The sequence below is a fragment of the Suncus etruscus genome, chromosome 1 (genome assembly GCF_024139225.1).
Source record: "Suncus etruscus isolate mSunEtr1 chromosome 1, mSunEtr1.pri.cur, whole genome shotgun sequence".
NCBI classification, from domain to species: Eukaryota; Metazoa; Chordata; class Mammalia; order Eulipotyphla; family Soricidae; genus Suncus; species Suncus etruscus.
This window is the reverse complement of record NC_064848.1, coordinates 60,660,213-60,684,323: the sequence shown is the minus strand read 5'-3', so window position 1 is coordinate 60,684,323 and position 24,111 is coordinate 60,660,213. Positions and strand designations below refer to the sequence as shown.

Below are 24,111 nucleotides of genomic sequence, written 5' to 3'. Positions count from 1 at the left end.
GCTCCCGAGTCCGACCACCGAGGACTTCCAAAGTCCCGCGACCGAGCGTGCAACTCCTCTCTCGCGCCCGTTTCTCCGCAGCGCTCCAGCGGCCCCGAGATAGCGGTGTTTGGAGGGTGGGAGACACCTGTTGGGGGGCTGGGAGCAGCCGAGCCCCGCTCCCCGCCCCCGGCACGGCTCGGAGCACGCCCCCGCGGCCGCGGGCAGCAGAGCAGCGAGGGAGCGCACAGCCAGAGCGGCCGGAGCGCACGGCGGCGGCTGGAGCGCACCGCGGGGCCCCGCGCACCGGGAAGCAGCCCAAGCAGGGGTCGCCCGGGAGGCGGGCGCAGCCCGGGGAGAGCCGTGGAGACGCCGGGGACCGCGGGCCGGGCCAGGCTGGTGAGTGCGACCTCGGGTATCCGGAGCTCTCGGCCGACCGGGTCCTGCCCTCTTGGACACTGCCCACTGCCCGCCTGCCGCTCTTCCCGCGCCTTCTCGGCTCTCATCCTTGGCCTCTTGCGGGGTCTTTCGGTCCGTTTCCTCCTGTCTGGATCTGTCCACCTCTGTGCCCTGCCTCGTCCGTCTCTTTCTGACCTTTCCGTCCCCTGCTGCGTCAGTTTCCCCGCCACAGCCCCGGTCTCCTCACTCACTGCCCCTGGCTGTTGTCACTCAGGTCCCTCTGACATTTCCCTTTCGCCTTCCCTGTCCCTGTCTTCCACTCTCTCCATCCTCCCATCTCTCTCTCTCTCTCTCTCTCTCTCTCTCTCTCTCTCTCTCTCTCTCTCTCTCTCTCTCTCTCTCTCTCTCTCTCTCTCTCTCTCTCTCTCTCTCTCTCTCTCTCTCTCTCTCTCTCTCTCCATTCTGCTCTTTCCACTTCGTTCCAGTCTCGGTCCCTTTCAGTCTCTGTCCCTCCTGTCCCTCTCTTCTGACTCCATCTCTGTCTCCGCATCTCCCCGGTCCTTCGGTGTCTCTCCATGTCCCATCTCTCAGCTCGGGTATCTCAGTCCATCCACCCACCCACCCACCCCAAGATCTGCTCAATCTCTCTTGCCTTTTCTATCCTTTTGGGTGGGATCTCTGTCTCTCAGCCTTCCCCCCTCTTTTCTTTAACCCCTGTCTCTGTCTATCTCTAGGGGCCCTGTCTTTCTTCCCCCAATCTCTTACCCCTTGCACTCCCCTGAATCCATGACCGCCAACCCTTGCACTGGCGCTCATGGAGACAGCAGAGCCCGGCACCCATTTTTCCCTCCCTCACAGGCAGCCCTTCCCTCGGGGCCCCGCCTGGTGCCTGGGGCACCCCCAGTGGGTGGCCTGCGCCTGGAAGCTGTAATGGAGGCGCTGCAGAGGCAGCAGGCTGCCAGGCTGGCCCAGGGGGTGGCACCACCAGACCCTCCGCGCCTGCTGCATCTACCTCAGCCTCCCCAGCCTCCCCTACCAGGGCCCCGAAGCCTGCCGGTCCCTGAGGGGGCTTTTGGGGAGGTGGGGACTGAGGAAGAAGAGGATGCTCAAGAGGATGAGGAAGAAGAGGAGGAAGGTGGGACAGAGGAGGATGCAGCGCAGGAAAGCCATGCAGGGCCCCAAGGCCCGAGCTCCCCTTCCAGCCAACCCCTTGGACCTCAGCCTCATGAATGGACCTATGAGGAGCAGTTCAAGCAGGTAGGGCCCCCCTCCATGTCAGGCCTCTCACGTAAGTCTCTGAGCAGTAGAGCCAGAGGAGTGATTCTGAGTCCCCCACCCCCACTGCCCTCTGCAGGGTGCAAAGACTAAGGTAGAGGCATAGATCCAGAGAAAAACAGAGACAGACACAGAGACACAAAGAGATCAAGAAACAGACGCAGGAGGCAGTGGGGGTGAGAGTGACAGGAAAATGAGACACCCAGAGATATAGAGAATGTGGAGTGTTGTATTCAGAACTTAAGGGGGCAGGAGTCTTGGGAGAGGGGCCCTGTTAGGGAGTCTGTTAGGGCCATTGGGAGGATAGATATAAGAACCTCAAAAATTACTCTAAGGGAGAAGGATTTGGAAGTTGGGGATTCCCGGAGCAGAACCATTCTAATATATCTACCCTGGAAGCATCAAGTAACAAGGTCAGACTTCAGTGCCTGTGGAGAATAGGGTGCTATAATGTCCTGGAAGCTCACTTCTGGTTTGGGAAATGGAATAGAGCTTGACACTCCTGTGGCAGTCTGATAGCCCCTTCCCTGTTACAGACCCTCCTCACAATCCTCTCCCTGGCTGGGTCTCTACTGTTATGGTTCCCAGTCTGTGCCACTCTAGCTGCAGTGTGACTAAAGGGCCCTTTTATTCTACAGAGCCTTAATGAAGCTTCTCCAAGTCAACAGAACCCATTTGGAGATTTTTCTAGAGGTCACTTGGGCCTGTCCCCAAAGGGATTCTGCAGGATCCCTGCAAGGGTGTTGGTCTGTCTGGGATACCTTACAGGAGTATTGTCTGGGTGCCAGAACTCTGTGGCACTAATGTCAAATGACAAATGTTACTTGGGCTCAGATTTTCTGGAGGTGTGGTTCTAGCAACTGTTTCTCCTGGGCATATTCTGGGGGTTAGCACTTGGAAAGAGAGATAAGTGGACATACAGACAGAATGATATGTCACTCTGTCCAAGGTTCAGGATTCAGAAGTGTAAGTTTAGCTCAAGGGAATACTTTGCTCCTTTTTCTTTGGCCCATCTCTTTTCTTTAAGGTTTTATACTCCAGGATGGAAGATTACCTATAGGAGTTACTTTGGTTGGATATGTCGGCTATTAGTCTAGGGGTTGTTCTTCCTGGGTGGTATTTGAGAGCTAATACTGGATGGAAGTGGGGTTCTGGTGCCTGGGAATGGGGGACTGTAGATCTAGGTGCTTCTGTAGTGGACAGATCATTGTCCCTGGAACATCAGACCAGAAGAGGAACTAGTGGGCTCCAGGATTGCAAGTGTTTCTGAGCATCTAGCTTAAGGATTTAGACTCTGGCCCCTCACTCTCCAACCCCCGAGCCTTGAAACACAGGGATGTGAATAGCAAGAAAACCTTGGGTGGGGGGTCGAAGCAATAGCATAGCGGTAGGGTGTTTGCACTGCAGGCTGCCAACCTGGGACAGACCCTGGTTCGATCCCTGGCATCACAGATGGTCCCCTGAGCCTTCCAGGAGCAATTTTTGAGCGCAGAGCCAAGAGTAACCCCTGAGCGCCACCAGGTGTGGCCCCAAAACAAAAAAAAAAAAAAAAGGAAAGAAAAAGAAAACCTTGGAGGACTGAAGGAGAACAAACAGTTGCCTTTGGATCTATGTTTTTCCTCAGTGTGGAACTTGACCAGGTCACTTCCTTTCCAGGGTACAGTGCCCCATTGGATGGAAGTCTAAGTCCCCACAGCACCCTCTCTCCCAGGGTACCACTGGACAGTAGGTGGTCTTGGTGTAAATTAGAAAAATATGCCCCTACCTGTGTGCAGGGAGAGAGACCCTAATGCCAGGGAGTTCACATTTCAGAGTCCACTCAGTCCTCCAGATGGGGACCCTCACTAGGCAGGCAAGAATTCTACCAATGAACGACCAATGCTTACATTAGGGGACCCTCACTAGGGAGATGACCTGAGTAGGGGTCTGGGGTGGGCAGGGCAAGCAGAGCTAGAAAATGACTTCAGTCCTCCCTCAGCTCTACGAGCTTGATGCAGACCCCAAGAGGAAGGAATTTCTGGATGACCTGTTTAGCTTCATGCAAAAAAGGGGTAAGTAAGGTGATGTTGGACATGGGTCCCTGGAATCACCTGGAGGGGTATAGGCTTCAAGATTTGAGGGGAGACACAAGGGCATCCTCCTCTAGGGTGGGAGATCTCAGCAGCACTTGGGCCCCCAATAGCATCTTTAACCTTTGAACCTGCCCCACCTCCTTCACTGGGGGATTAATTAGTGGCCAGCCCACTGGCAGGTTAATGAGTGTAGGATCAATTGGGACAGTGGGAGGGGGAAGTGTTTGGGGGTTGGCCTGGGGTGGGGAGTTCCTAGGATTAGAACAAGGGAATACTTTGCTCCTCTTTCCTTGGCCCATTCTCCAGGCTTGCCTTTCCTCAGTTTCCCCTTGCTGCTGGCAGAGGAAACTCCAGCAGGAAAGGTGGAGATCACACTGAAGATAGGACTTCTGTGGGGTGTGGGCTGGGGACACTGTTGGTATCATATAGGAGGAATTCCTTTTCTGGAATCAGCTGGAAGAGAATGCCATGGTCCAGGAGGGAAATCAGGGTGGACTGCAGTCCATCACTTCGGCTTCTCCCCAGATTCATGGGTCGGAAGACTCACTCATTATCTCTCTCTACAAAGCTAATTAACTCACTCCGAGCTCAGCCAGATAAGCTGCTAATTAACTGGCTGCACTGCCGCCCCTCCCTTCTTAGTGCAGCTGCAGGCCAAAGTCTCTCTGGCCTCACCCCAGGTCTGGCATCCCTTTCAGCTCCTTTTCTGACGGGTACCAGTGGGCCCCCAGGTCCTCTGCTCCCTAGAGGACCCCATTCATTCCCATCCCATATCTCCTCCTTGCTCCTTCCTCAAGTCTACTCCAAGAGGATGAGGTAGAGTGGTCTGAGTGGTTCCCAGCATTCACTCCCTCCACCCCCACCTTAAACCAGGAGCCTTGCCTCCCTCTGGTCCCTGCCTCCCCCACCCCTCTGTGGGGGGAAGAGGGTCCTGCGGGGCCGATAATTTCCCCCCATTAATCAGGCCGCAGCTAATTGTTCGGGTCCAAATGCGGCTGCGGAAGGGGACGGGATCGGTAAGGAATTAACTGGGGCCCATCGCTCAGCGCAGACAGGCCCCTTTGTCAGGCCTGGCCAGCGGGGGTGGCGCGGGCAGCAGAATCGGTGAGCCGAGGAGGGGGCTGCCTTTCCCATTCACCCTTCTAGGGCCTCAGGCTTCTAGCAGCCACCCAGGAGTCGCTGTTTAGGGGAGCTCAGCTCTTCGCAGGTCAGAAAGTCCTTGCTATCATCTGTTCGATAGCAAACCGAAGGTAGTAGGACAAATCTAGTCCTGCCAGTTAAGAATAGTTTTCACTTTTTTTTTTGGCGGGGGGGGGGGGGCCACACCTGGTGGCGGCGCTCAGGGTTACTCCCGGCTTTGCGCTCAGAAATTGCTCCTGGCAGGCTCGGGGACCACATGGGATGCCAGGATTTCGTCCATTCTGAATTGGTTGCATGCAAGACATTGGTTGCATGCAGTGCTATCTCTGGCCCTATTTTCACTTTTTTGTTTTTGTTTTTGTTTTTTGGGGTCATACCTGGCGGCACTCATGATTACTCCTGACTCTGTGCTCAGAAATTACTCCTGAGGGCCCGGAGAGAGAGCACAGCGGCATTTGCCTTGCAAGCAGCCGATCCAGGACCAAAGGTGGTTGGTTCAATCCCCGTGTCCCATATGGTCCCCCGTGTCTGCCAGGAGCTATTTCTGAGCAGACAGCCAGGAGAAACCCCTGAGCACCACTGGGTGTGGCCCAAAAAAATAACCAAAAAAAAAAAAAAAAAAAAAAAGAAGAAGAAGAAATTACTCCTAGAAGGCACAGGGGACCTTATGGGATGCCAAGATTCGAACCACCACTGTCCATTCTAGATCGGCTGCTGGCTGCTTGCACGACAAATGCCCTACCGCTGTGCTATTCTCTCTGGTCCCCTGGTTTTCACATTTGGGAGGGGCACACCGCAGCACTCAGGGGTTACTCCTGGCTCTCTGCTAAGAAATCGCTCCTGGGGGCCGGAGAGATAGCATGGAGGTAAGGCGTTTGCCTTTCATGCAGAAGGACGGTGGCTCAAATCCCACATCCCATATAGTCCCCCAAGCCTGCCAGGAGTGATTTCTGAGCGTGGAGCCAGGAGTAACCCCTGAGCGCTGCCGGGTGTGACCCAAAAACCAAAAATTTACTGTTTTTGTTTGTTTACTTGAGGGCCACATTCAGCACTGCTCAAGGCTTACTCCTAGCTCCATGCTCAGGGATTACTTCTGGCAGGGTCACTGGACCATATGAGGTACCAGGGTTTGAATCTAGTTTGGCCCTGTGCAAAGCAAGTGCCCTACCCTTTACTATCTATCTGGCCCAGTAAAGTCTTTTTTTTTTTTTTTTTTTGGTTTTTGGGTTTTGGGTCACACCCAGCATTGCTCAGGGGTTACTCCTGGCTGTCTGCTCAGAAATAGCTCCTGAGGGGGACCATATGGGATACCAGGATTCGAACCAACCACCTTTGGTCCTGGATCGGCTGCTTGCAAGGCAATCGCCGCTGTGCTATCTCTCCGGGCCCCCAGTAAAGTCTTATTGGAATATAACAGACCCATTCCTTTAAGTACCTCCTTTAGAGGAGAGTGTGTTGCCTCAGCCACTTGTCTCACTTTTATGAAGGTTTTGGGTTGGATTTCTGGCTCTGCAATAAATAAATACCCTCTGTAATTGGTTTCAGCAATGTAGCAGTACTGAGAGAGAACATTTGGCCTGGAAAGCCTAAAATATTTACCATCAGTCCCTTTACTGCTAAATCTGCTAACCTCCACCCCCCAAAAACGGGGAGGGGGGCAGAGAGATAGCATGGAGGTAAGGCATTTGCCTCGTATGCGAAAGGGCGGTGGTTTGATTCCCGGCATCTCATATGGTTCCCTGAGCCTACCAGGAGCGATTTCTGAGCGTAGAGCCAGGAGCAACCCCTGAGCGCTGCCGGGTGTGACCAAAAATAAATAAATAAATAAATAAATAAATAAATAAATAAATAACACAAAATATATAAATCTGCTAACCTCATATATAGCCTCTGGTCCTTCTGGTAGGCTCTGCCTGTAATCCCAACTCCTAGAGTGTTTTTCTTACTGGGTTTTCCGCCCAGTACCAATCTACCTCCAGCAACCAATTCCTTTAAGTCCCCAAGATGCCCACAGGGTCTTACCTTATCCCAGTGCTAGTGGTGGCTCTTCGACTTCTTTTTTTTTTTGGTTTTTGGGCCACACCCGGTGGTGCTCAGGGGTTACTCCTGGCTGTCTGCTCAGAAGTAGCTCCTGGCAGGCACGGGGGACCATATGGGACACCGGGATTCGAACCAACACCCTTTGGTCCTGGATCGGCTGCTTGCGAGGCAAACGCCGCTGTGCTATCTCTCCGGGCCCGGCTCTTCGACTTCTAAGGCCTGTGCCCTACCACTGGGCCTCATGCCGGACCCCTAAGAACTTTATAACCCTAACTATCTACCTCACCCGGGCCCAGGTACTCCAGTGAACCGTGTGCCCATCATGGCGAAGCAGGTGCTGGACCTGTACGCCCTCTTTCGCCTGGTGACAGCCAAGGGCGGCTTGGTGGAAGTCATCAACCGCAAGGTGTGGCGGGAGGTCACGCGTGGTCTCAGCCTGCCCACCACCATCACCTCGGCCGCCTTCACGCTACGCACACAGTGAGACGGGATGTGGGGTGGAGGGGTGGTGCGGGCCAAGAAGGGGTCCACGGAGGCAAAGCTTGGTGCGTGCGGGGCCCAGCCTCCCGTCGCACTCCCGCGTCTGTCTCCAGGTACATGAAGTATCTGTACCCGTACGAATGCGAGACTCGGGCGCTCAGCTCCCCGGGGGAGCTCCAGGCCGCGATCGACAGCAACCGGCGCGAGGGACGCCGCCAGGCTTACACGGCCGCGCCGCTCTTCGCTCTGGTCGGGCCGCCCCTTCGAGGAGCGCCGGGCTCCGGCCCCGGCCCGGGACCCGCCCCTGCCGCACCCGCGCCCGGCCCACGCCCGGCCCACGGCTCCGCCTCCGGCCTGCCAGTGCACGCCTGTGCGCAACTGAGCCCGAGCCCGATTAAGAAAGGTGTGAGGGGGCTGGAGAGATGGCACAGCGGGTAGGGCGATTGCCTCGCACGTGAGGACCCGGGATCTATCCCCGACAACCCCTAATTGGGGTCACCTGAGCACCGCCAGGCGTGATTTCTGAGCGCAGAGCCAGTAGTAACCTCCTGAGCACAGCCGAGTGTGACCCCCCCCCCCAAAAAAAAAGTGTGAGGCCAAGAAATTTTAGGAATCTCTAAGACCCGGGAGAGTGTCAGGGACAGGCACTGAGAGAAAGCCAAACAGCAGAATGTTCAGAGTCTGAGAGGTATCGAGTGTGAGTGTGAAGAGTGTCATGGCTCTGAAATTCTCTGTGCTTTAAAGTTTAGGGGGTTTTGTGATTTCAATCTGCTGTAAAAGTCTTGGAGCTCTGGGTTACCAGTGACTGCTTCGTAGGCATCAAGTATAAGTTATTTATCCAGAGTGATAAATACTCTTGTCCACCGGAGCTTCTGTTTACATGTGGTTTGTGCCACCCGTGACCTGAAATTTTTAACTGCCAAGAGGAAGTCCCCAAATTGTCTTGGACCTACCTAGAGCCATGTTACTGGCCCAAAAGGCTTTCCGATCTCATGTCTAAGCTGAGAATCTGGGTGGAAGGGGATATTGAAGTTGGGAGGTGTTACCTTCCTTGGTCCCAATCCTTGGGGAAAAACCAATTGCAGAGGCAGTTGGTTGGACCAGAGGAGCTGAACCATCTGTTCTTTCAGAGGAAAGTGGAATTCCAACCCCTCGACTGTCATTGCCTGTTGGCCTGGCCTTGGGACCTGCACGAGAGAAGTTGGCACCAGAGGAACCCCCAGAGAAGAGGGCTGTGCTGATGGGGCCCATGGACCCACCTCGTCATGGTTTCCTTCCCCGTGGCAAGATTCCCTTGAGGGGTGAGGAGGGATTCATTTCTGAGGGGACCCTGGGCCTATGCATGGAGGGAGAACAGACCTATTAAGTGATGGAGAAAGGGCAGAGTCCTGGGAAGATAGTAGTATGATTACAGGTGTGTGACTGAGGTGAAAAGTGGGGACAGTCAAAGGTTGTAGGGAATGCTTTAAATTCTGAAGACTGATTTCCTAAAACTTGATGCCCCTGTCCCTCTTGGACAGAAGAGCGGCTGGATGGGCCTCTCAGTCTGGCAGGCAGTGGTATCAGCAGTATCAACATGGCCCTAGAGATCAACGGGGTGGTCTACACTGGTATGGATTCTTCAGGTTGTCTACACTGGCATGAGGTCCAAGAGTATTTACACTGGCATGTAATTTAGATTTTAGATTTGCTCTACTAGCATGAGATTCAGAAATATCTAAACCTGCATGGGTACCTTGGGCTGCATACATGGGTATGGATAAAAGGGATTTATATGGCATGAAGTCCAAGGCATGGCTTCTCTAGCATGCATACCATGACATATCTGCCTTATTATGGCCCTATATATAAATGGAAATAATTTTTAATTACCTGTTCAAGGAATAAGAACTTGCCCTTATTGGTTTGTGATCATTATGTGATATGCGTATGTGGTGTCATATGGAAACCAGGCACTGACTTTTGTTTCTTTTGTTTCCATGGCTCACCTTCTCTTACTTATATGTTTGCCCTCTCTTCACCATCTCCCCCACTTTCTTGTTAGGTGTACTTTTTGCCCGACGCCAGCCTGTGCCAGATTCCCAAGGCACAACCAACCCTGCACCACCACCCCCTACTGGGCCTCCTTCCAGCAACTCACTCTGAGAGATCCATGTGGAATCAAGTCCCAATCTCCTTCTCAAGTGAGGAGGCAACAGCTCCCACACCTTGATTCTTCCATGGTGCCTACTCTAGAACTCAGGCCCTGGGAGGTCACTTTTCCCCAGTTTTCCCATGCCATGTGCACTTGAAGCCAAAGAATTTTAATGTCACATCTACCTCATTGTAAAGGGAGGACACCTCCTCCCTGGCTGACTTCAGTTACATCTACCAAAAAGCTCTGCACTCAGTAGTTGCCATCAGTTCATGTGCCCCTCTATGCAATGTCATCTTTAGGATTCTACCTCTTTGATTCAGACCTGCTTCTCTTAGGAGCCAGCTGAAAGGTTGGGCTAGGTTACTGTGAATGAGATGCCCCTCAGGTCATATATGAACAATAAAGTTGCAGTCCTTCCCTCTCCAGTGCCTCATCTCCTTCTTGCTTGAGTCAAGAGTTGGGGAGGATTTATGTGATACACACAGACATCACTGGGCCAGGCAAGACAGAAGACCAAAAGTTTCAGAGAAGAGATTCAGCTTATTAATTGGACCATGTACATTTAGATGCCAATTATGCCATTTAGCTTGGCAAAATAATCTCATGAATCATAGATGATTCCACAAGATTAGGATTTTTATAGATCCACCAACAATTTAAGAAAACGGATCATTCCTAGAATAATGGATCTATTTATATGTGCATTCTTGGAAATGGAGTGCTGAAACATCTTTAGAATCTTGCTATTAGAAAAAAGGGGGGGGGCAAAGATGGGGGCTGGAGCCATAGCACAGTGGTAGGGCGATTGCCTTCCACATGGCCAATCCAGGATGGACCTCAGTTAGATCCCCGGCGTCTCATATGGTCCCCGAGCCCCGAGCCAGGAGTGATTTCTGAGCGTAAAGCCAGGAGTAACCCCTGAGCGTCACCAGTGTGGCCTAAAAAGCAAAAAAATGGGAGGGGGGAGGGAGAAAGATTGTCCTTTTTTTCTTTTGTTGGCGGGGAGGGAATGGGCCATACCTGATCTTACTGAGGGCTTCTGGCTCTACATTTCTGGTAGTGTAGGGATCAAACTAGGATATACAGCATGTAAGTCAATCTACCTAACCCCTTTGCTACTTTTACCTGCAAAGGTATTTTCTCATTGATATCCCCAAAGATATTCCCCCATTTGGGAGGGGCACCCCTGTGATGCTCAGAGGTCACTTTTTTGGGGGGAATCACATTAGGTGGTTTTCAAGGCTTATTCCTGGCTCTGCACTCAAGAATCACTCCTGGCGGGCTCGGGGTGCCATAGTATAATGGCAGGATAGAACCCGAGTCAGCAGTGGGCAGGGCAAGAACCCTACCAGGATAATTTCTGGCGGCCTTCAAGGGACCATATATGATGCTGGGCAATGTCAAGTGGATAGGCAAGCGCTCTACCCACTGACTGTACTATCCCTCGGTTCCCGCCCCGGTTGTTTGATACCGAGCCGCTGGAATCTAGAGGACTTGACAGATTTGTCGTAGCCTAGGTAACCACACAGCATTCGACACTTTGGGCAAGCCCAACCGGTCACTTTCGGCACAAAACGTCAAGATAGTGACGTCACTTCTGCCCTCACGTGCCACCCGCGCTCTCGGATTGGCCAGTCTTCCCTCTTGGGCGGAAGTCCCGCCCCTGACCCCGCCCTGATCGAGGCGGGGCGGCTGTAACGATGGCGGCCTTGACCGATGTGCAGCGGCTCCAGGCCCGGGTGGAGGAGCTGGAACGCTGGGTATACGGGCCAGGCACTTCGCGTGGCTCGCGGAAGGTGAGCGGTCTGGGGTCCGGCGGTCCCGTCGCGGGCCAGAGCAAGATGAAGCTCCGAACCTGTTCTTCGCGATGGCGACAGCCGCTCCGTTCCCGGGCCCCGTCATTGGGCCTTGGGCATAGAAATGGGCCGAGCTATCCCTTGGCCTATGATGGAAGAAGGGTGATGGTCTGACGTGTGAACGTACCGTAGTATTACCTAGCCAGCGAGGGCGGCTTAGGGAGACCTGATTTGCTGAGGATTTGATTGCTGAGAATTTTCTATTTTAAATGTATTTGGAGCCACTCCCGAAGGTGCTCAGGGTTTGTTATTCCTGGCTTTGTGCTCAGGGATCACTCCCTGTGGGGCTTGGAGGATCATATGGGGTGCCGAGTATTGGGTATCGAACCCAGGTCGGCGTCTGCAAGGGAAACGTCCCACCCGCTATAACTATCTATTAGGCCCAGTATGTTGTTTGTTCGTTTGTATTTTTATGGTTTGGGGCCACACCCAGCGCTCAGGGTGGATTCCTGGCTCTGAGCTCAAGGATCATTACTGTGAGTTTGGGGAACTATATGGTGCCCAGGATGCAATCTAGTGGGCAGCAAGATAAATACTTTACCTGCTGTACTATTGCTCCCTCTCCAATATGTGCTTCATTTTGAGGACCAACTTCTGGTAATAGTCTCTCCCTTGGAAGTGTTTAATGGGAATCTTCCACATGCTCCTCTCTGGCTGCTGCTGTTATTTTTGTTCATCCAACATCTAAAGCGTCCCTTAACTACTAAAACTCTGGGCGAGATCATACACTTCTGTAGCCTTTCTTTCTATATGATCCTATGATTTTGGAATTGCTTGTTCTTTACCTTAACACTTTGGTAGGTTTAGCCAGAAAGGAAGGAACCAGATAACATATATTATTTGTGAGTTCCGCATAAATTCTAAAATATTAACTTAATTTTTTGGTCAGACTTGAAATTCTCCAAGAAATTTTTTTTTCGGGCCACACCCATTTGATGCTCAGGGGTTACTCCTGGCTAAGTGCTCAGAAATTGCCCCTGGCTTGGGGGGCCATATGGGACGCTGGGGAATCGAACTGTAAGGGCCGGATGACCCGCTCTCCAGCTGCCCTGCACAAAGTAATGAAAAAGACTCAAACCCAGCAGTGATGCAAGTGAGTTCTGTTTTATTTATCTGATTGACCAGGGTCCGAAAACGTTCTCGTAGCCAAGAAGAGATTTGCGGACCCTGAGACCCTAAACCAGTCTCCTTTTATACAGAATTTTAAACAGACAGCTGCATTCTTATCGTTAAAGCACAACCTTGGAAAGAAACAGGAATGAGCACTGACGTGGGAGAACTGCGTCCGAGGGTGGGAGATAAGAAGATTTCAAAGTCCAAGACTTTAGAGTAGGTGGGCCACACAGGAGCAGCTCGTAAAATGCAGGAAGCAGGGGAGGGGGAGCCGAGAGCAGGCAGGCAGCATCTATAACTTCAGCAGATAAGAAATACGCAGGCACAGCATCTGTAACTCAGCAGATAAGAAATACGCAGGCAGCTAAAGAAAAATAACATATGGCTAGTTAAAAAAAATGAAACGGAAGTAAGACAATCCAGGCAAGAGAGTTTTATATCAAGTTTTAAAACTTTCAATTTTCATTACATGTTCATTCCTTTCAGAACCACAGTCCTTCCTTGGCTAGTGCTTGCAAGGCAGACACCTTACCTCTAACGCCACCTCGCCGGCCCCAAAATTCTCCAAGAATGGATTGTCGCCCCTTCACATAGATGAGTCTCAGAAAGTGAGGTTGCTTCTTCTATCCTTTATTATTTCGGGCCATACCCGGTGTTGCTCAAAGGTTCTTCCTGGTTTGGTTCACAAGTCACTCCTGGTGATACTCAGGGGACCATGTGATGCGGAGGATAAAACTCTTTCCTCTTGCATCCAAAGCATATGCACTAGCTCTTTGAGCTATTCCTCCAAGACTAGTATCTCCTATCCGTTAATATAAGAGAAGGGGGTCTACCATTACTGTGTTTGTTAGGAATGAGAAAGACAGAGAAGTGAAAAAATCAAGGCAGGAAGGAAGAAGGGGAGAAAGGGAAATAATGGAGGAACAAGGGTGAAGGCTTCTCTTATATAGGTGATATGACAATGACAGATTCAGCAATGACTGAAAATGACAGACTCAGCAACACTGAAAGCACCAAACTTTGTAATGTGCCTGTCAAGGTGGCAGGCAGAGAGTGGGAGTTAGGTGAGGGTGTGTGGGATGATGGGAGCACTGGTGATGGAGTTGACACTGGTGGTGTTGAAATATTACATGCCGGAAGCTCAACTATCAACACCTTCATAAACCATGGGTCTTTAATTAAATATAAGAGACGGGGGACCAGACACGAAGTGTAGTGGTATAGTGTGTACCCTGCATGCAGTTGACCCTGGTTCTATCCCTGGCACCCCATATGGTCCCCCAAGTTCTACCGAAGTGATCCCTGAGCACAGCCAGCTGTGAACACCACCACCACCACCCCCGCGCGCCAAAAATCCCAAAATCTAAAAAATGGATAGCTAGCAGGTAGAGCAGTGGCCTTGCTCACAGCCAACCTGAGTCCATGGTACCTCATATGGTCCCTCAAGGAAGGAGGGAGGGAGAGAGGGAGGGATGGAGGGAGGGAGGGAGAGAGCTCTAGATCACTGGGACCCAGAGGATAGGTATTTTAAGGATTTTTTAATTCCTTTAGGTCTTGAGCCAGGTAGTGAATCTTGGGGGTTTTTTTGGGGGGGAGGTAGGGGGAACATCCAGCAGCACTCAGGGGTTCCTGGCTCTGCATTCAGAAATCGCTCCTGGCAGGTTCAGGGTACCATAGGGGATGCGTGGATTGGGGATGGAACCCGGGTGTGTCTCAGGTCTGGTTGCCATGTGCAAGTTAAACGTCCTACTGCTATGCTATCAGTTGCTCCAGCCCCAAGGTGATGAGTCTTGAATTAATTTCCACCCTATTTTCAGGTTGCTGATGGCCTGGTCAAGGTACAGGTAGCTTTGGGGAACATTGCCAGCAAAAGAGAGAGGGTGAAGATTCTATACAAAAAGAGTAAGTACTTGGGGCCGGGCGGTGGCGCTAAAGGTAAGGTGCCTGCCTTGCCTGCGCTAGCCTTGGACGGACCGCGGTTCTATCCCCCGTGTCCCATATGGTCCCCCGAGCCAGGAGCAACTTCTGAGCACATAGCCAGGAGTAACCCCTGAGCGTTACCGGGTGTGGCCCAAAAACCAAAAAAAAAAAAAAAAAAAGAGTAAGTACTTAATGGGTGCCTACCTGCCCTCCTTTCCATTTCGGCTTTCTTCCCTGGGAACTGGCCCTAGCCTTCAGCTTAGAAGTTCACTAGAATCTCCTTTTGGGGACACACTACAAAGGTTCCTTACTAAAATGATGAACTGGGATATGCAACTGCAAGCCCATGAAATGCTCTAAATTATGAATTAGATATCTATCTAAATGGTCCCTTAGTGAAGGAGGGAGAACTATGCTGTTTCTTAGACAAGACCAGGGACTGGAGAGTAAGTACAGGGGTTGACACATACCTACATGTGACCAGTCCCAGTTCTGTCCCCGAGATAGCAGAGGACAAGGTCCCCCAGAGGAGTGACCACAAGTACATAGCTGGAAGTAGGCCCAAAGCATCACCAACTAGCATTCAGTGTTCTAGGCATGGCCCCCACTCCCACACCACCTGCCATGATAAAGACAAGATTCAGAGGCAAAGAGAAATTGGACACTGAAAACCCCAGCTTTGGCTCAGTAATTCTTTGGCTATGTCAGCAGCCTGCTCAGTATTTCCAAATCAGGTAATACTCCAGTTAGTGTTGTGGCACTGAGGGGGTCCTTCTACCCTTGGTGAAGGTATGTTGGTGGCCATGTGGACATAGAGAGGCATAGCACTGTATTCCTAGGAAGTTTGAGATTGGCCAGCAGTTAATCAAAGTGGAGAGACAGGAGGTGGGGTAGGTGTCCTGGCAGAGGTTTACTGATGGGCACTGAGGGTATCAGCTTCTTATTCAGCTTCACCCCAGTGTCCCTCATACTACTGTGTTCTTATATACTCTGAAAGACAGAGTCCCACTCCTCTACAGCAGTTTTCATTTGGCCACATTTTAGTTGAAGACTTGATCAAATACCTGGACCCTGAGTACATCGACCGCATTGCCGTCCCGGATGCCTCTAAGCTGCAGTTCATCTTAGCAGGTATTTTGTACAATATAGACGTGAGACTCGAGAGGTGGGGGGTTGGGGGTGGGCACAGAGATTGCTTCTCTGCTGGTTCTTGTCAAGGATACAGCCTGGAAACTGTGCTCTGTAATATTGGCCTGAGCTCTGGGTATTCCTGTGGTCCTGCAGTAGGCAGTGGGTACAGCTGGTCCATACTTCTGGGCCAGCAACAGTGGGTAGCTACCCCAGTGTCCATCAGAGATCCTCCCTACATGTTCCTGAAGAAGCTTCCTCACTTCTCCCTCTGGTTAGATAGAGTGCTGGCATGAGTTTCAAATCTTGCATGGGAAAGACATTAGAATTTCAGAGTTCAAGGCTTGACAGTGGCCCTGGCAACGACCCTTCTACTGTAGGTCAGGTGTGCTGGGCACCTGTTTCTGCTCAGTGATTCCACAGATGCTGAATAAACCAGGCTCTCTTAGGTATGATGTTTACAATAGAAATCCAGAATGGATCTCCTGAGCTCAGCTAGCAGGATAGGCCAAATTGGTTGCCAGTGGGAGGCCCGACTCAGGAGGAGACGGAAGCAGAGAGGACACCCTGATCTAATGAGAATGTGTCATCACCTTTTTGATCGCCACCGAAGTACCTATAGAACCTTCAAAGCACCCAGTTGTGTCTCAAGCAGCACATCTCAGAAACAGCCTGTACTGACTTTGGGGTTTTTTTTTTTGGGGGGGGGGCACACCTCATGGTACTCAGGAGTTACTCCTGTCTCTGCACTTAGATATCTCTCCTGGCAGGCTCAGAGGACCATATGGGATGCTGAGGATCAAACCTGGGTACATCTCAGGTCAGCCATGTGCAAGGCAAATGCCCTACTACTGTGTTATCATTCAGGCTCCTCTTGTACTGACTTTGGAGTCCAGTCTTTCTGTCCTCCTGCTGTGGCCCTGGCCAGAACTCTTGCAGGTTCCCAGGTCCTCTTCTAGACTTTCCCTTCTTGTGTGGGGTATCATTTTCACAAAACACATTTGCACAATGCCTCTTTTGTCTGCCATGGAAGCGCAGGGTCTCTCTATGCTTGGATAAAGCCCTCATCCTACCTCTCCCATTGCCCAGACCTTCCCTCCTATCCATCCCACTCCTTGTGCTCTTGCTCCTGCAGCTCTGCCCACAAATTATTTGTCTCTGCTAAGTGCCATGCATTCTTCCCTTCAGACTTCATGATGACAGTTCTTTCTTTTTGTCTTGGGAAAGTAGAAAAGTTTATTGGAAAGTAGAAGAGAAAGGAAAAAGAAACTCCATACATGGAGTGGATCTTAGTGTAGGACTTAGTGTAGGACTTCAGTCTTAAAAGTCCTTTTCATTCCCTGTGGGGACTCAATTCTGAACCACTTTGTCTCCTGGGACCTAGGCAGGTAGTTTTGTTATCAAGAGGCTAGAGAAAGAGGAAAAAAGTGGGATTTTGAGAAACTTAGAGATATCTCAAGCTCAAGACATAAGATGGATCAGGGGGCCGGGAAGGTGGCGCTAGAGGTAAGATGTCTGCCTTGCAAGCGCTAGCCAAGGAAGGACCGCGGTTCGATCCCCCGGCGTCCCATATGGTCCCCCCAAGCCAGGGGCGATTTCTGAGTGCATAGCCAGGAGTAACCCCTGAGCGTCAAACGGGTGTGGCCCAAAAACCAAAAAAAAAAAAAAAGATGGATCAGATCAGAGGCCTTCAGGTGGGGTTGAGAGGGGTAGATGTGTGAATGTGCCCCTCAAGAAAGGAGCAGTGGCCTGCCTACAGCTCCAGCCCCAGGACCTGTGTTCCCCACCCCCACCCCAGGCCCTAGGCTCCATGGCCATCCTGGAGCATTAGTGCTGGGTGCCTCACTGTGTACCTTTCTCTGTTTGTGCCCCAGAGGAGCAGTTCATCCTTACGCAGGTGGCACTCTTGGAGCAGGTGGAGGCTTTGGTGCCCATGCTGGACAGCACACACCTCAAAGGTACCTCTCCGGGGCTGTAGCTCCCTGTCTCTATTTGGGGGTTGGAGTGGACAGTGCTTCCTCGAGCTCAAACTCTTCTGCTCCTCACCTTGGAATCTTCGCCAAGAGATCTGTGCCAGGATGCCAGAGCCAAGACGGAGAGCTCAGTTTTAGAACCTGGGGCTATGGGGGCCAAGGGCACAAGTGTCAGCCTTTGTCTCTGTGCCTCATGCTGCTGCAGAAATGAGGAGTGCCCTGGAGAAGGCACGGGGTGTGTGCTGGGAGAGGCCAGCCAGGAACCAGCCAGTTAGGCATGCATTCTCCATGCTGCACTCGCCCTGGGTTTTGACAAGCAGACAGTGGATTTCATTGAATCCAGATATCCATCTTGTCTGTCTCTCGAGGTGTTTTTCCCAGCCGTTATCAACTACCTGCTGAGCATCTGACAGCCTAAAGCTGCAGGCTTGGCTCTGTGGCCCAGACTTTGGAAGGTGGTGGATCACAAGTGGCCCATTTAGGAAGGTTACCTCCACCCACCTGGGACTGAAAGACCTGGTCCCAGGGGGCTGAGGGTGGAGGGACAGATACCTGTTTAGCAAGGCTGTCTTTGTAGAGATCTACTTACAACTTCAGCTCTCCGATGGGGAAACAGGGCAGCTTTGGGGACCCCAAGGCGTTATCTTCTCCTAGGAGCCCATTTATACCTCAACCCTGTGGGCCCTAAAGAGACGGGGTGTACAGGGAGCCCTCCTGCCGCTCCAGGCTTGGTGGTCGATGAAGGCTGCTGTTTGTTTAGCTTCTCCACTCAATACTCTAATCCTGCCCAAGACCTAATAGACTATTGAGCAGTCCCGAGGGAAGGCACAGACAGCCTCGGCAGCAAGCGTTGTTTTACAGCCGTTCCTGAGCACGCAGCCCGCCTGCAGCAACTGGCCCAGATCCACATCCAGCAGCAGGTGAGGGAGGGGAGACCACTGCAGGGGAGGGAAAAGCCAGTCCCCACCTGCTCCCAGGAAGGTTGCTTCAGGCTTCCCCATTGTCCACTTCAGGAGAAACTTAGATGTTTGTCCTCTGTGTTCCAGTTGCCCTGTATCTAGTCCTCTGCCTGCCAGCATTGGGCTGCTTTGTTTTTAGCTGAAAGCTAATATGAGGCAGTTCTCAAGAATTCCTGAGGATGGTGTGTCCTTGAGTGCAATTAGAGATATTATTTCTTCACTGTTCTCAGTCTCTACTGTTCAGAGAGGGTGTAGAAATTGGGTTGGGGTGATGTCATAAATCTATTAAGGGTAAGCCAGGTTTATTCCCTTTGTTGCTTGTTTACCTTCTCCATGACATGTTATTTTTTGGGGGTGGAGGTTTGGGTCACATCCAGTGTCTCTTGAAGATTACTCGCAATGTGCTTGGGGGTTATTCCCAGCTGTGCTGAGCGAACCATATGCTTCAGTGATCAGGGTTCAACCCCATGCCTCACACATGTAAATTGCTTTTCAGCCCACTACTTCTATATATACTACTACATTTCTGTGCTGTTGTCTATGTTTTGCTTCCATACTAAATTCAGTCATACTAAAAGAAAAATTAAAATTATAATCATATCATAGAAGTAAGGTAGGCCAGGGAGGAATCCAAAGACTGGAGCTTATGCTTTGCAGGAGACCTCCAGATTAGATGCCCAGTACTGCATGGTTTCTGATCACTGCCAAATATGACACGCCCCCCAACATTAAAAATATATTTTTGTTGTTCTTTGGACACACATGGGGTATTTAGGGTTTAGCCCTCTCAGGGATCCTCTGAACTCAGGGATCATTCTTTGCCGTTCTTGGGGAAACCATATAGATTGAACCTGGGATTGAGGGGCCTGGAGAGATAGCACAGCGGTGTTTGCCTTGCAAGCAGCCGATCCAGGACCAAAGGTGGTTGGTTCGAATCCCGGTGTCCCATATGGTCCCCCGTGCCTGCCAGGAGCTATTTCTGAGCAGAAAGCCAGGAGTAACCCCTGAGCACCGCTGGGTGTGACCCAAAAACAACAACAACAACAAAAAAGAACCTCGGATTGAACCCGGTTTGACCAAGTGCAAGCCTGTTGCAAGTCAGCCCCTGAAGAGGTTGACTGGTGGAGGGATGGAGGATGAGACCTTTTTCCTCCAGCTCGGACCACACGTCTGTTACCCTGTTCAGTCGGTGGTTCTGAGGTGAATGCAGTGGGAAGAAAGCCAGTCAGGCTTCCAAAGAAAACAGCTCTTTATTCCGTGAAGAGGCCGAAGCCAAAAGGCCTAAGAATAGGTCCAGGACAAAAAGCCTCTCACCTTCCACAGTCCCTTGTTTTTTTGTTTTTTTTTTTGGTTTTTGGGCCACACCCAGTGATGCTCAGGGGTTACTCCTGGCTGTCTGCTCAGAAATGGCTCCTGGTTGGGCCCTGAGAGATAGCACAGTGGTGTTTGCCTTGCAAGCAGCTGATCCAGGACCTAAGGTGATTGGTTCGAATCCCGGTGTCCCATATGGTCCCCCGTGCTATTTCTTGAGCGCATAGCCAGGAGTAACCCGTGAGCATCACTGGGTGTGGCCCAAAAACAAAAACAAAACAAAAAAATTAATAAATAGGGGATAGTGGCAGGGGAAGGGCAATGAAGAAAGAGACAGTGACTAGCAGAAATGAGTCCTTAAATTTGTTGTTTCCTTCCCCTTTCAAATCCACCCTGAAGCCCCCTATGCAGTGTGTTCCCTTTGGCTTGGGTTTACCTCCCCTGTGGAAGTGAGGGTCCTTGAGGTGGAATGGGAGGCTTTGACCAACTCCTTTCTCTGCCCCATCTTGGCCTGCAAAGGACCAGTGTGTGGAGCTCACTGAAGCAGCCAAGGCTCTCCTAGAGGAATACAACAAGACTGTATCCTTTCTGATGCCCGGGTTCGAGCAGTCCAGAACTCTGTCCTAGAGCCCTTCCCTTTCCTTCCAGTTCTAGCTCTTGATCTCATTCTCTCCCCATCAGCTCCCCACCCCCACCTGGGTGCAGAGCAAATATCCCCACCCTTAGTCTTCTGTTCTCACCTTGACATGCTGTCAGACAATGCTTCTCTCCAAGCAGTTTGTGCAGTGGGACGAGCTCCTCTGCAAGCTGGAGGCTGCCAGGCAAGTGAAGCCAGCAGAAGAGTGAAAGCTGCTGCGACCCTAGCACAGGCCTGAGGCTTTCCGCATTGATTCCTGGCCCACCCAGCTATACTCGTGGGAGTCTGAGGACTGGCAACTGGACATTAGTCGTTACTGTTACGGTTCTCTGCTCCCCATTCTGGTGTCTCAATCCAGTGACAATAAATATACAGATCACTGGAGGGCTTTGCTGGCTTCCTGGTGGGGTTGGTGTGGCAGGGCCCAGCAGTTATCTGGATGGGAAGCTCTTCTTGACAGATGTGATTACGGGGATGGAGCCAGCTGCATGTATACCAAGTATTCCCTGATTTTTAGATATCAGGCCAGTCTCCTGAGCCAGGATCTCAGAGCAGACAGTTAAGGAGAAGAGCCCTGCCAGTTAGACACCAATGGAAAAGAGGGGCCAGATGGGAGAAACAGTAGAGTGGATAGGGTGCTTACCTTGCATGGAGACCACTGGGGTTTCCTATCCCTGGCATCCCATATGGACTCCCAAACCTGCCAGAAGTAATCTTTCCTTTTAAACTTGATTGATTGGTTTTTGGGGCCACACCCTGCAGTGCTCAGGGGTTACTCCTGGTTCTGCACTCAGAAATTGCCCCTGGCAGGCTGGGGGACCACAGGGGATGCTGGGAATTGAACTGGGTCCCTCCCAGGTCTGCCGCTTGCAAGGCAAATGCCCTATCGCTGTGCTATCTCTCCAGCCCCAGAAGTAATCTTTGAGCGCAGAGCCAGGAGTAATCCCTTAGCATTGCCGGATGGGGCCCCAAAATAAAGAGAAGAAAAGTTGGAGGCCACCTTAAAAGGGTGATCCAAGACCTTAGAAAGCCATGGCGAGGAGAACGAGAGGAGTGTGACTACAGGTGCTCTTCGCCAAACGAGGTTCAGAAGAGGTTTGGGATAAGGGGATTTAAGTTAAGCGAGGGAAGGGGAGGAGAGCGCAGATGGAGACTGGCACTGCCACCACCGAGTGTTTGCTGCCCCCTTGTGGTCGGTCTCCAGGCCCGCGTGCTGCCGCCGGTCCTCCACCCGGTGCTCGCGTCTGGGATTCGGGACTCTAACGAGTCGGCCCTCTTCTCGGTAAAGGATCCTTGTCGTCTGGGGCCGGAGAGGTGGAGCGCTTGCCTGGGTTCGATCCGGCCCCCTACGGTCCCCGGAGCAGCGCAGAGCCAGGGCCAACCCCTGAGCAGCGCCGGGTGGGGGGCGAAAACCAAAACTCTGCAGTCTTGGCGAGTCCGTCCGCCCAGTGCCGCCCGTATCTCTGATTCTCCGCTCCCACTGCCATTCCAACAATACTGGCATGTCTGTCTTCCACCTAGCACTAGGCAGAATATCGGTGGCACCCAGGTCCCGGACCCCGCCAGCCTAAGGACACTAGCGGTGGGCGCCGCATCGCATCGCTTCGCCCCGCCACCGACCGCAGGGCGCTGCGCCTAGAAAGCGGCACCCACCACCGGGTTCCACCCATCGGGAGTCCGGTTCCAAGTCTCTCGGGCTCTCAGCATCCCTGGGATGCTCGCGGCTCGGAGACGGACGTCCCGCTCGCCTAGCAGCCGCCCTGCAAGCGGAACCCGCGGCCTCGTTCCCTAGAGAACCCGGCGCCTCCCTTCGCCTCGGCTGTCTCGGTGTTTTCCACATTCGACCGTGCTGGTGTTGAGAGGCCAGCTCCGCCCCCGCGCCGGGCAGCCGCCGACTCTGGTCCTCGGTCGCCAGCGCGGAGCGGCACCGCCGAGACCCCGCTTCTGTCCAGCGCGCGCGGCCCCGCGCCCCGGCGCGCTCCCGGCCCCGCCCGGCGTGCGCGGCCCCGTGACCCGGCGTGCTCGCGGTCCCTCTAGCGTGCGCGCCCCCGCGGCCTGCGCGCTCCACGCCCCGCGCCATCTTGGCTCCCGCCGGAGCTGGAGACGTGCGCGGCCGCCGCGGTGAGACCCGGAACGCGGCCGATCGGGGGGGTGCCGGACGGCGGGTCCCGCAGCGGGGAGAGGGCCCGTGATCCCCGAGGCCGCCCGCTCGTCCCCGCAGAGCCTCGCCGCCCGGCCCGGCCCATGGAGCACTACCGCAAGGCCGGCTCGGTGGAGCTGCCGGCCGCCTGCCCGCTGGCGCCGCTGCCGCCCGGCACGCTGGAGATGCGGGTGCGCGAGGGCAGCAAGCTGCGCAACCTGCTGGGGCTGGCGCTCGGCCGGCTGGAGGCGGGGGGCGCGCGCCACGTGGTGTTCGCGGGCGCGGGGCGCGCGGCGGGCAAGGCCGTGAGCTGCGCCGAGATCGTCAAGCGCCGCGTGCCCGGCCTGCACCAGCTCACCAAGCTGCGCTTCCTGCACACCGAGGACAGCTGGGTGCCCGCCGCGCCCGACGCCGGCCTCGACCCCCTCACCGTGCGCAGGCACGTGCCCGCCGTCTGGGTGCTGCTGAGCCGCGACCCCCTGGACCCCGACGAGGCCGGCTACCAGCCCCCGGGGGCCCCGCCCGGACTGGGGCCCCCCGCCGCCGCCGCCACCACCGGCTCCGGCGGAGGAGCCCGGCCCCCGCGAAGAAGGCCCCGAGACCTGCGCTCCTGAGGCCCGCCCCGCTCGACTACTGTTAGCTGTGCCTTCTGGGACAACCCTCCCTCCGGCTGTCGTGCCCTGCCCGCCCACGTCTGAGCCCCGTAGTGGGGTCCCCGTCCTCACCACCCTGGAGAGACACTGCTGTGAGGAGCCCTGGGCGCAATGCTCCCCCGCTTCTGGGTTATTGCATCACAGCAGTTCTCTTCTTGCCTCCAGACCCTCCGGCGCCACCTGCCAGAGGTCCTGGCTGGCTGCAGAAATAAAGGTTCTGACAGGTGTGTGCCGTGCCTCTGCTCCACAGCCCGAGACCGGGAAGGGTCTCAGTCCACGAAGGGCCTCAAGCAATAACCTGAGTATATTTGGTTCTTGGGTGGTTCTGGACTAGGGTATGGGTTCTGCCAGGCCAGACCTTTGTCTACAGGGGTAGTATCGTTTTTTGTTTTGTTTTGTTTTTGTTTTTTTGTGATTTTTGGGTCACACCCGGCAGTGCTCAGGGGTTATTCCTGGTTCCAGGCTCAGAAATTGCTCCTGGCAGGCACGGGGGACCATATGAGACGCCAGGATTCGATGACCTCCTGCATGAAAGGCAAACACGCCTTACCTCCATGCTATCTCTCCGGTCCCTACAAGGGTAGCATATATATATATATATATATATATATATGATTAAGATCATGGGCTTAGGGCCAGAGAGATAGTATAGCAACTTGGACTTTTGGAGAATGGGTTCTTTTCTTCAGCAACCCATTACAAATCTCTACTACCAGGAGTGATCCCTCTGAGTGCAGAGCCAGGATTAAGCCCAGAGCTTTTCCGGGGTGAGGGTGGGGGTGGGAGAGCACAGTCTTGGCACTCAACTTCTAGATCAGAAACTTGGTTCCTTCACTCACACCCTGCTAGATGTTTTATGTTAAGGTTTGGTAATTTTTTTAATGAGTCCATTGTGAATT

At 53.1% G+C, this 24,111-nt stretch overlaps 3 protein-coding genes across 4 annotated transcripts; all 3 read left to right on the top strand.

Annotated features, from left to right (window-relative positions):
- Nucleotides 1-1,308: 1,308 nt before the first annotated feature.
- ARID3C (AT-rich interaction domain 3C) lies at nucleotides 1,309-9,945 on the top strand. Of its 2 annotated transcripts, XM_049773694.1 has the most exons (7): nucleotides 1,309-1,635; nucleotides 3,632-3,704; nucleotides 7,202-7,385; nucleotides 7,499-7,788; nucleotides 8,516-8,686; nucleotides 8,906-8,995; nucleotides 9,430-9,945. In XM_049773694.1, exons 1-7 carry the CDS (start codon nucleotides 1,309-1,311, stop codon nucleotides 9,528-9,530), a joined length of 1,236 nt encoding a protein of 411 aa, XP_049629651.1. In that variant the 3' UTR covers nucleotides 9,531-9,945. The 2 variants fall into 2 exon arrangements, with proteins under 2 accessions (XP_049629651.1, XP_049629657.1); XM_049773700.1 differs by lacking the exon at nucleotides 8,516-8,686.
- A 1,259-nt stretch (nucleotides 9,946-11,204) lies between these two features.
- DCTN3 (dynactin subunit 3) lies at nucleotides 11,205-20,803 on the top strand. The gene is made up of 7 exons (XM_049774075.1): nucleotides 11,205-11,318; nucleotides 14,309-14,393; nucleotides 15,456-15,542; nucleotides 17,414-17,497; nucleotides 18,374-18,432; nucleotides 20,302-20,361; nucleotides 20,539-20,803. Exons 1-7 carry the CDS (start codon nucleotides 11,223-11,225, stop codon nucleotides 20,626-20,628), a joined length of 561 nt encoding a protein of 186 aa, XP_049630032.1. The 5' UTR covers nucleotides 11,205-11,222; the 3' UTR covers nucleotides 20,629-20,803.
- Nucleotides 20,804-22,663: 1,860 nt separating this feature from the next.
- Nucleotides 22,664-23,176, top strand: RPP25L (ribonuclease P/MRP subunit p25 like). The gene has a single exon (XM_049774148.1). The coding sequence runs from the start codon at nucleotides 22,664-22,666 to the stop codon at nucleotides 23,171-23,173; it is 510 nt and encodes a 169-aa protein (XP_049630105.1). The 3' UTR covers nucleotides 23,174-23,176.
- The last annotated feature ends 935 nt before the right edge of the window (nucleotides 23,177-24,111 follow it).